At 40.6% G+C, this 12,195-nt stretch overlaps 1 protein-coding gene across 1 annotated transcript in view; it reads left to right on the top strand.

Annotated features, from left to right (window-relative positions):
- Positions 1 to 12,195, top strand: part of SPATA16 (spermatogenesis associated 16) — a 225,920-nt gene that overhangs the window by 191,438 nt on the left and 22,287 nt on the right. The window contains exon 9 of the mRNA XM_065875819.1: positions 2,169 to 2,252. Coding sequence (XP_065731891.1) covers positions 2,169 to 2,252 — 84 coding nt within the window. The remainder of the gene's footprint in view (positions 1 to 2,168; positions 2,253 to 12,195) is intronic.

The raw sequence follows: 12,195 nt of genomic DNA, 5'->3' as shown, positions 1-12,195 counted from the left end.
TCTTATTTACTTCTAATGTCACATATATGCTGGCAGTGCCAACACTCGCACACATATGTACATTTAGTTAAGAGAGGTGTGTCTTGAGGGGAAAATGTAGTCAAATGGTGGGGTGTTTTTTTTTTAACTGAATTGACCAGTTAGCTCAGAAAACACAGAGCCTGTCAAAAACTAGTTCAAGAAATATCTTATAGAACAAATCTCCAAACAGGTGTTTATATTATAACCATAATTTATATTAGAAACAATAGCACCTCGTTTGAAAAACAATTATTAATCAGTGTGATGGCCATTCAAGGAAAGGTAAAATTCACTCCATATAAAGCTCCTAATGTGTTGCTGGGAAGGGCTCTTTGAGGCTCTAATTGAATGTAGCGAAAACTAATTACAGACCTGAATTGAATTCACATAGCAAGGAAGAGAACAACCCAAACTTATCACCTGTAATTTTCAGATAACTGAAGGAACCCTCCCTCTTTGAACTTTTAAAGTTGTTACAAATTAATCAAGAAATGAACCGCCAACGTTTATAATGTTCATCTGAACCTGTAAAAGTATATTAAATAAATACTAATATTCAAAGTAAGCATATAAAGCCGAGTAGCTTTATATAATAAATAAAATATTTTATATAATAAAATAACAAAACTCCACATACTAAACATTAAAACTATGAGAAAAAAAGTCTATTAGTCAAGAATTTACTAAGTCAAAACTGGCAATAATACTTTCTAAACCTGTACGGTTATGTGCACAGAACACCTTCTAAAAGGCTAAGTGTTTATCCTACCGTTCGTAAGGCATTCAGGAGTGCAGTAAGTGTGGAGCTTTCAAAGTGCATATTATAGTCAATTTTAGATGATTAATGCTCCTCTGAGATAAAAGAAAGCGAAGAAAATGTTAATTTAAGAAGCTGGCACAATGTTGATCCTGTCTTCCTGAAAAGCACATTCAAGATTTAAATGAAAAATACAAGGGAGTTTTCTGCACTTAGGTCTTCTTAACCACACATCTGCAGCCTTCTTTTTCCTGGAAATACTTATATTTCTAAATATACACAAAGAGCACAATACTAGCATTATTAACATCACTAACTAATGTGTTAGTGCAACATTCCACTACCCGAAACCTTAGAAAACAGGATTTCATGGGATATTTTCATAATTTATATACCTACTAGAAAAAAAGTAAATGTATAGGAATGTATATGTGCAAGCCAAATATTTAAAAATCATGTATCTTGCAAGGGTTCATCACCTTAAGTAACAGATTTTACTTTCCAGCTTCCAAGCATAGGTTAACCTAGATACAAATCCTCGAAACACCTTTTATGATGCTATATAAACACTGACTACTCGGTAGAAGAGTTTTGAGTGACTCAACTCTCTACCCTCCTGTTTAAGCTCTGCAGTATCTAAAGAACAGAAAGATTATCTAAGGGTTCATAATGTTTGACGCCATGGTGAACTGAGCTGGAATATGTTCATTTTTAGAGAACTTTCTTTTTTAGCTTTGAATATCACATGGCTTCATGTGGCCTCATTACTTTGCAGCCACATATAAAGTGTGTGTATAGGATTATTTTAAATTGGAATATGGCAGTTCGGGGCAAAGGGTGGAATGTTTTAAACTTGCCTTTGAAATGGAACCTAAAAAAGTAATCCTGGTTATTTTGAAATTTTAGAAAAGAAAAGCATAGTAAAAGAACATAAATGAGCTAGATCCTTTAAGAGGCAATAAAACAACACAATTTTAGTATGGTCCTCTGGTGAGCTTTTGCATGATGCCTAGAATTATGATACATTAGCCTCAGGAGAAAATATTAAAATGTGTTCATGTACTACATGCCATTCCCTGAGAGAATTAACTACCGCCTTCATTCTTTACAACCCAAATCTGTTTTTACAAAACATCAACACTTACTACATTAAAATCTATATGTTTTCTACAAATTTTCAAGAATCTTTCCATTGTTTCAGTATTTTATATCTGCAATAATACTTGGTAATGACTGAAGCAGAGATGAGGTGGCAGTGTTCATTGTCGGAAAGTTGAGTAATAAAATCATCAGCGTACAAATGATTTTTTAATTAGGTTTTAATCTGTGTATTTAGAGAAGTTATTTCTGTGTGAATTCCACACTGATAATTTTTATCTTGGTGCCACAGCTGCAGTCACTAATGGCAGATGCTATGGACACCCTTGAAGGAAGAAGAAACGATAAAGAACGTGTGTGGAATACAATTCAAAAGGTAAAACTTTCAGCTGAAGGAAAAAGACATATTATTCTCAAAGAAAATGTCCATCTTGGGTCAAATCTGTTTAAAAGATAAAAAGAAAAGGAAATTCCTGGGGTTGTTTTATTGGTTCTTTTTAAAATAAATGCAGCTCTCTCCCTGGAAGTGTAGCCAAAATCAAATATGGATTTATTTAATCTGTTTCCTAAGGTCTGCTGCTTTTCTGCCTGTGGTCATATGCTTTTATGGGTCTCTTATCACGCTCATTTTCATATTGTATTTTCGTTATCTGCTCCTTTATTATTGGTTATTATAGATATTTTTAAAGCCCTTTCATCAATATTTTAGTTTGCTCCCCAACCCTTTCTTCCATAATGGTCACTTGAGGAATAATGGCTACATTTCAGAGAACTACAAATGAACTAGCACATTGATGTTTGGGGTGAAGGAGTAACAGACGGGTTGTTAGAAGTAGAACATCCCTTCATTGGTTACCTGAGTTATGCAAAACAAGCACTGAGATGCACCTGGCCCCAGCTACTCGGGAGACTTGTGTGATACCACGGGCCCCTCTGGCAATGCAGGAAGGAGTAAGTAGTGTTGGGTCTCCAGTCCAGCTAAAGGTGATAAATTCTGGTCAATCTACTCCCCACTCAGTTTCCTCCAATCACGGTAAGAACCCACAAAGGGAGAACTGGTGTCAGGAGATGTGAGAAGAGCAAACCAAAGAAGCCTTCAGTTTAAGAGGTAAAGTCAGCCATGAGGGATTCCAGTGCATCTGCAGAAATGTGTGTCTTCTGTAATCAATTCAGAGGCCCTATGATAAATGCATAGAACAGAAATCAACAGAGCTCAGCAAATATTGGTTGGATATCTACTGTGCCTGAAAGAACACTGTATGTTAAGGATATTGTGCTAGACAAGACAAACACAGCCCCTGCCTATATGGGCCTACCCATCTAGGAAAGAAGACAGTTATTAAACAGCTACTTACTTATAAGTTTACTAACTATTATATTTAAAAAGTGGATTTCAATGATCTGTGGGAACAAAGACAGGAATATAATCTGGTCTGAGAGATCAGAGAATCCATCTCTGAGAAAGTGATATTTATAAAACATTTAAAGGATAGTAGTAGTTATCCAGATGAAAAGGGAGATTTCTACACAGAGGAATAAGTTTGTACCAAGAATGCTAAGAAAGCATGGCAAATTCAAAAACTGACAAAGGAACGAGGAACATATTTCAAAATGAAGTGCAGAGGCAGAAGAAGTCAAATCACAGAAGGTCTTAAAAATTACATTAAGGATTTTTTAAGGATTTGGTCCTAAAAACTATGTTTGGGGAAGTATTAATATTTATCTGATAAATATTTTTGAGACATCACTAGGGCTGTAGTGGGAAAACAGATCGGGGCTACAGAAATTTGGGGAGGTCAGTTATAAGGCTGTGACTTGATGTACAGTGGTGGGCACAGAGATGGAGAGAAGCAGACAGATGTAAGAAATATTCGGGAAGCAAATATACAGGCCTTATTCACTGATTGCATATGGGAGTTTAGAAAAAAGAAAAGGTTAGAATGATGCCCAGACATTGGGTTTGAGCCACTAGGCAGGGAATAGGAAGAGGTTCGCTGGTGCAAAGGAAAGAAATACTTCAACGAAGCAGCTTTTGGCTGAGAACATAAACTCTTTCAGAGTCCACAGAAACCACACCAGGTACTTGAAAGGGAACTTAATATACAGAATGGTTAACTGTGTATGAAATAGGTAACTGAAAAGGAAAACAATAATTCATTACCAAGGAAGCAATTAAAGGAAACAGCTACCACCCCCTAGGGCTGGAGAATCAAAGAGAAGAGGTTGCAATTACTAAAACTTAGAAACTTGGAGCAGGGACCTGGCTGAGCCAAAACTCAGATCTCCTACTAGGAGGTGCTATTTAGCTGGTGCTAGTGTCCCTGAACTTGGAGGAGGGGTCGTGAAGGGCTGAGACTTAGACTTCTGAGGAATGGGCACTAACTCACTAGTGCTGATGGGGAGTGAAAGAAGGCAGTTTTAATGGGGGTAATCTGGCAACTTTTGGAAAAACCAAATTCCACTGCTACTACAGAAAAGAATGTATGTTTCTGGAGCAAAGAAACTTTGCTGAATAGATGCTCATGGGAACTCCAAGCAGACAGGAAGTCCGCAGCAAATAACCAGGAAGCAGCAAGTCCCTCCTTTCTCCTTGGGTTTTACAGTGTCCCTCTATCGACCCCTATTGATGGAGACAAAGAGCTGGCAAAACAGAAATGGGGTTTCCAGAGTTCCAGTCCCAGCATCAAGGAGCTAATTACAGAAGGGTGGGTTTGGAATTAAGAGACAATAGGCTAATAACTAGGCCAAAAGTGCACTGAACTTAGGGTGCCGGCAAGATATCCAAGGTGAAGTACAGGAGTCTGGAGTTCTGAATAGAAAATTGAATAGAGATAGAGTTTTCTAAGTCATTGGCAAATTGGTGGTAACTGAAATCATTTGAGTGGATGACATGGCAGAGAAAGAGCGTATAAGAAGAAGAGAGGTTTGGGGAGCACATTTCAAATTTAGGAGGAGACTAAGAAGGAATGGCAAGACGAACTGGAGCCAGAGGTAAACAAAATCCAATGCTCATGAGAGTCAAGTGATAGAATTAAATATTTCTGCTGACTACAGAAATAACTGTTTAGCACAGGGGGTAGCAAACTACAGTTCACAGGTCAAAACCAACCAAACACTTATGTTTGTAAATAGAGTTTACTGCACACAGCCATGCCATTCACTTAAGTATCATCTATGTCACCTTGGCCAAGTTGAGTAGCTGCCACAAAGACCATATAACTCACGAAGCCTAAAATATTTACTATCTGACCCTACACAAAAAGTCTGCTGTACGCTTATACCCTGCTTTAAAGCATTATCCCTCCCAGAAATATGTGCATTTGTACAGTAAATATTTATAGTTGCAAATCCAAGAGAGAACAGAATAGTCCAATTATGAAATTCCAAGGACTAGCCAAACAGGTGGAAGAGTGATTGACATTCGTCTACACCTGTCTGCATCTTGTAGACAACCACCAGTTTCACCTCACTCTACACTAGTGTTCTGACGCCCACATTCATAGGAGCATTTAGCCCACAGCTTCCCGCTTTGCCCTTACTGCAGTTATCTATTGCTGTGTTAAAAATCATTCCAAATATAGTGGTTTAGAACGACAACGTTATCTCTCACAGTTCTATGTGTTGACTAGACTTAGCCAGGTGGTTCTTGCTCAGTGTCTCTCATGCAGTTCAATCTCGTGGCTTCTGTGCCTGGGGCTGGAGGAGTCACCTGAAGGCTAAAATGGACTGGACTCACACATGTGGTGACAGCTGATACGAGTCAGCTGAGACACTGACTGGAGTGCCTAAATGTGGCTTCTCCATGTGAATTAGGCTTTAAACAGCACAACAGCTGGGTTCCAAGAGGAAGTATCTCTAGAGAAAGGGAAGTATTTAAAAACTACCAGTCCTCTAAAAGGCTAGGCCCAGAACTGGCATAGCAACTGCCACCCTATTCTATCGGTCAAAGCAGTCACAGCCCAGCCCAGAATCAGGGGATTGGAGAAACAGATTCCAATTCTGCAAGGAGGAGTGAGTGATATGTGCATTTGTGGAAAGAATGAAATGATAGCATCCATCTTGGAGATAAGCTTTAGCAGTAGAGCCATGGATCAGGGCCCAGGGCTGGAAAACATACCTGCAAGCAAGCAGGAGTCAGGAGAATAGTCAAGTCAAGGCCTCCGAGCCTGGAACACATCAGAGCCACTCAACCCAACCACTGGGTATCTAGAAAGACTTACTGGTGAGCAGCCAATCTTTCCAAATTAAAAGCCCTTAGCTTTCTAAATGGAGGCTCCTGAGAGGTCTTTAAGAAGGTGTGAATGGGAAGGAACGCGGTGCCAAATTTTTCCCAAGGGCTTTTAATTTGGTCAGTGTGACTCTACAAAGCATGATCCTATCACTTTCAGATGATTCCGGTAGCAAGTAAGTAATTTCCTTTTACTGCTACAGAGTTCATTTGCGTGTGCAGGAAAAAAAATAATTATTTTTTAAAAAGCTAACTGTACAAGCTACATTGCGTTCTGAGCCCACTAGAAGTTGATATCAGCATCACCACCTCTGAGATCTGTTATCTGTAATAGAAACAGCTGTTGTACCTAATGAAAACACTTGAAATTTTCATCTGAAGCAGAATTATAGCAGCACCTCCTAGTTCCACAGAGTTAAAGGGTCTGTCAGAATCGCCATTACCTAACACAATTTTCAGGGCTCCACTTTGTTACAGGTCTATAAAAAGACTGTCAAGATGAAGCCTGATTCATGAGGGCTGACCTCCTGTCTATATTTTGTTATCTTTGAGATTTCTCTAAGAACTTGGAAAGAAAAAGAATGAGAAAATTCTGGGCTTTTTTCCTGATTCACCAGAACTAAAATACTGTGTATTCTTTATAGAGTTTTAGGAAAATGGCTCCTGTTTTTCTTTGGCTTTACAGAGTATTGGCTTTCCAGTAATTAATTCCAGAAAGATATATGCATGTTGGTTTAGCTGTGCAAATACAAAAATAAGCAGATTGTGTCCAAAAAAAAAGGGTAAATTTTCTTGTGTTGGAAAGTCCCATGCCATGACAGGACTCTTTAAATAAGAGTATCACACTTTGCTTAGTTTTAGTCTGTAACACAAATACCTGAGAAAACACACCCCTCTGAATATCCCACACGTCCTGTTAGCACACTGCTCATTCCTGCATTCAGTGACTGGGGCAGACACTGTCCTAGATGCTGGAGATACAGCAATGAAAAAGCAGTGCCCTCATGATGTTTGCATTCTGCTAGAGAAAAGTAGGCAATAAACTACCTAAAGAAATATGGAATATAAGTAATAAATGCCATGGCTGGAGAAAGCAGGAAAGGAAAATGGAAAGTACAAGATGACTGCAACTGCAATAGAATACCCAGGGCAGGATTCACCAAGGTGATAACTGAACAAATATCTGAAAGAAATGCAAACCATGCAAATATCTGGTGAGAAGCATTCCAAGTAAAGGAAACAGCAAACTCAAAACCTTGAGACTGGAGGGTGCCTGGTACATACAAGGATCTGCAAGGAGGGCAAGGTGACTGGAGTAGAATGACACGAGTAATACGAGATGAAGTGAGAGAGCAGAGGAGGTAATGTTTTGTCAAACAGAAAAACAAAAAACACTCTAAGCTGCTGAGGTGAGAAGACATGGAAGGGGGCAACAGTGGAATCAGGAAGACCAGTTAGGAGGTTACTGCAATGATACCAGAGAGTAATAACGATGGCTGGAACCCAAGGTTGCGTGGCTTGAACCTTGAACCTAGATAGTGGCAGTGGATATGAGAAGTGGTCTGATTCTGTCTTCTATCCATAAGAAGAACAAAGACTTATTTACAGGGAGGCTAGTACAGTAAAAAGCACCCTGAACTAGCGATTCAAAGACTGGGTCTGTCACAAATTAGCTCAGAAGCCACATCCTTTCTCTAGGCCTCAGTTTTTTCATCTGTAAAAATAAAGATATTGAGCTAGAAGATTCAAAATCCCCTCCCAGCTCTGAATAAATGGGTCTTTTGAAAGCCAGATCATCAAAATGCAAGAAGAGTTCATGTTTACTGAGCTCTTAATATGGGTCAACACTCTCCTATTCACTTTACATACAGCAGCTCACTAACCCTCACATAAGGTAAAAGGTATAATTTATTAAACAGAGAAGTTTACCAGTTTTCCTAAAGTCACACAGCCAGTAAGTGGTAGAACCAGGACTTGATCTGGCCTTAGAGCCTAATCTCTTTCTTGACAGGAGCCCAAGCTTTGGGCAACCTGAAAAAGCCCGACTGACCACCATTTTTATATATGGCTGAGCGTTCAGGTGTGAAGCCAAATGGGGAATTATGATGGCCTCCAATCAAAGTGGAATCTGGCCATAAACTAGCCCAGTGTGTCTGTCTTCAATTCTCAAAATAAAGTTCTTTCAATCTGAGCCAAAGAAGTCACTAAGGAATTTTCGGTTTAGTCTACCTTTGTGATCTGGCCATATAGGATCCTCCTCCTCTGTACCTTAGTTTTCCATCTCTAACCAGAAAGAATGCAGAGCCTCAATCTACAAAACCTTGACCATGAATTCAGCTCCCACTTGTGGGACCTTGGGCAAGTCACAGCCTACTGAGAAATATACAGTGTGTTCATACCCTTACCACCTACAGAGCCTATGATTTTGTGTTACTTAGCATTGAATCCTAAGGCCCATTATGAACTAAGCCTGAAGAGAAATAGAAAAAGGAATCTTTAGAAAAAGGAGTCTTTTAAAAAAACGTGCCAACTGTTAAGTTGGAACATTCTTATTTCTTCTCACCAGAGACTCAGTTTAGAGAAACATTTAAGCAACACTGTCTACAACTCAGAAGACAAAGCTGCTGGCTCTTAATTTACAAAGTCTAAATTTCACACTGCAAAGATCAGAATTTAATCTGGTATGACATAAAATATTGTTTTATTCTGATCCGCCTCTAGATCTCTGATTTGAGACTAAATAGAAATAAAACTGTTACTTTACAAGTAGTGAGAGAAATACTTCAGCATCTAATCATTATCCTATGAATTTTCATGAGAAGAAATGCTACCCTACAATTTCTTCAAATATTAAAATATAACACAGTACATCATAATCTTTAATGAGTCCAATGAATGGAGTTAAGGTAGATATCTTTAAACCATCCATATGAACTTATTCAAAATGATTTAGCTTTGGGGGTTCCTTTATCTCTTGAAATCTTAACTTATAAATCATACTCATCTTCACTGTCATACAGGAATGACATTCATTGATATAGTAATTTGGTCTTTTAAGATAAAAATGTGATAGAATTGTATGTCACTTAACAACTCTGTTCTGTGCAAGGCTGCTGACATAGGCAGAGCAAGAAGGGGAAAGTGCAAATTCAGAGATGGGCTGGGGCAGTTGGTTGAAGACGAAAGAACAAATTGGAACATTTTATTTACTTTCCACATCAGCATTCAAACCTGAGTCCTTCCAGGAGCTCCGCTGAGAGAGATTGCCCATGTGGCACTATCATTCATCAGCCAGTCGTCTGGGCTGACTAATATGCGGTTGGGGGCTGCAGTTGTGTCTCTGACAGTGCTGCTGTCTTTTCAAAGATTCAGCAACCGCACCACTCGTCTGCAAAGCAGTTTGTCCAGCAATCAGGCTTTTCCTGTGTGTCTTGTTCTTTAAGGAGTCTCCACAGATTTATTGCAATTTGATTCTGAATCTTCTCAGCTTCTGGTTATGGGCTTCCTCGTTAGCATATCCCCAAATTCCTTTAGAGCATGTGCTCCGAGCACCGCTAAGCAGTTCCGTCCGTGGCATAGTGCAGATCATCATGCACAGAAACCAAAGTGCTCTTGTTGCTGACCAGGCTGAGGGGAAGGGGCAGGGAAGCAAGGCTGAAGGGGCTAAGAGGACAGGTGCCGGGATAAACCACTGAGGTTTGGGGACGAATGAGTCTCTGCCAGTAGGCTTCTAAGTCGGCAATCATAGTGGAGGAGCCACTGGCCAAAGCCCTGGCAGATCCTCCTGACTGAGGTCAGAGGCTGAGCCCTGGGGCTGTCAGACCTGGAGGGAGGACCTCATCCTCACATGGACAGCAAAGCCACGTCTAGCCTGGCGAGCGGAGAAAGCCAAGAGCCTTGGTTTTGGAGATGGCCACTGTGCAACACTCCAAACAGATGCTGAATTTCAATCACCATTTAAACCAAACAATATCTTTCTCCTCTAACTTAAAGGAAAATAATATGTGGTTAATTTGTTAACCATTTTCAACAGCTGTGTTTGCTAATTACTCACTTTCCACCTGTACTTGGCCTCTCCTCCAAAACCGGGAGTACCTCTTTTTTTTTTTTTTTTTTTTTGCGGTACGCGGGCCTCTCACTGCTGTGGCCTCTCCCGTTGCGGAGCACAGGCTCTGGACGCGCAGGCTCAGCGGCCATGGCTCACGGTCCCAGCCGCTCCGCGGCATGTGGGATCCTCCCGGACCGGGGCACGAACCCGTGTTCCCTGCATCGGCAGGCGGACTCTCAACCATTGTGCCACCAGGGAAGCCCCGGGAGTACCTCTTTTATATACTTTGTTGGATGAAATTATTCTAAAACTTTGATGATTTGGCAGGAAATTTCTGCAGCAGAAGCATTTCTGTGCAGGAGTCGGATCTAGCATGGCCCTCAACTACGGAGCATGAATCCAGGAGCTGTGTCTTTTTACCAGGAGCTATCAAGGGGCAGACAAAACTGATCAACCATTTATTAGGTGCTCACATACTTAATAAAATACTGTGATATCCAACAAATTATCAAACTCTGTTAGTCTGAAGTTTGCTTTTGAATAACTATCACAATGGAAACATGCTATAGAAAAATTTATTTCCGGTAAACAATTAAGTTAATGTGATAAAAAATTAATAATGTGATGACAAATATCATCAGTGATGACTACTGATCTCTTAGTATATGCCAAGCACTTCAAGAAGTTATCACAGAGACTTCCCTGGTGGCACAGTGGCTGAGAGTCCGCCTGCCAATGCAGGGGACACGGGTTCGAGCCCTGGTCCGGGAGGATCCCACATGCCGCAGAGCAACCGAGCCTGTGCGCCACAGCTGCTGAGCCTGTGCTTTAGAGTCCACGAGTCACAACTACTGAGCCCGTGTGCCACAACTACTGAAACCCACGCACCTAGAGCCCCGTGCTCTGCAACAGGAGGGGCCCCCACAATGACAACTCCGCGCACCACACCGAATAGCCCCTGCTCGCCACAACTAGAGGGAGCCAGTGTGCAGCAATGAGTACCCAATGCAGCCAAAAATTAATTTAAAAAAAAATTTTTTTTAATTATCACATTTAATGACTGCAACAATCCTATGAGAGATATGTCATTATCTCTCCTTTGAAAGACGAGGAAAAGAGCTTCATAGAATTAACAAGGAAACAAGCCTATGTTTGTTAGGGACAGTATTTGGTTTTGAATCGGGTTTGTTTGGGTCAAAGTCTCTGTTCCTAGTCATTAGCTAGAACACTTATAGTAAACCAAATGCAGCTACTAAAAGTCAATGGCACAAAGAACACTGCCTGACCCAAGCTCAGTTTCTGTAAGACAACCAAAGAGACGATCTTTGAGTCAGCTTTTCAGCAGTGAGTGGGATAGGAGCATTGCAGGCATCTGTTCTTCTCTAGATCACAGCTCACAGACCCAGCTGGCGACTTACCCAGACTGTTTTACAGCAGCTGCCTGACCAAATCTGAACCCTGGCACCCACTATCCCCTGGATCATGCTACTCTTACTGTCCTCCTTCACCACCTCTCCCTTTATAGACATATCTGTTTAGGGTGCTTTGATAGGTCACCATTTTCCTTCTTCCTGCAACATCAGCACCCCAAGAAAACAGCTTGCAAGTCTCGTTATTCCTGTAATATATTTACTGTTGCTCCAAGGGTCACTTTCTGGTGAGACATCTGAATAAGTATTTTGAAATGCACCAGGATCTCAATGAAAACATAGTTTCAGAAGCACATATCACTGTAACCCCTCCACACCTTACCTCACAGCATAGAGGCCTTGTGGCCAGGACTGGACAGCACACTGTTTACTCCTCCACTTCCAGGAACACCTCCCCTTCCAGGAACCCCTCCCTGCCTGTCCTACTAGGGAGCTAATAATATAGGGAGGTGACTAAAACAGAAATTGGAAATGCTCAGATGACTCCAAACCTATCAGTGTTTTTCTCTCTGTAAAGGCTTTTCAAAATGAATCTTTCAGAAGTTCAGTGAAATATTCTGGAGCAAGGGAGGGGAGCATATATCTCAATTTCATTTTGAACTGAAGAGTTTGC

The sequence above is a fragment of the Phocoena phocoena genome, chromosome 4, assembly GCF_963924675.1.
Source record: "Phocoena phocoena chromosome 4, mPhoPho1.1, whole genome shotgun sequence".
Taxonomy (NCBI): Eukaryota; Metazoa; Chordata; class Mammalia; order Artiodactyla; family Phocoenidae; genus Phocoena; species Phocoena phocoena.
The sequence above is the reverse complement of the archived record's forward strand: the minus strand, read 5'-3'. Positions and strand labels throughout refer to the sequence as shown.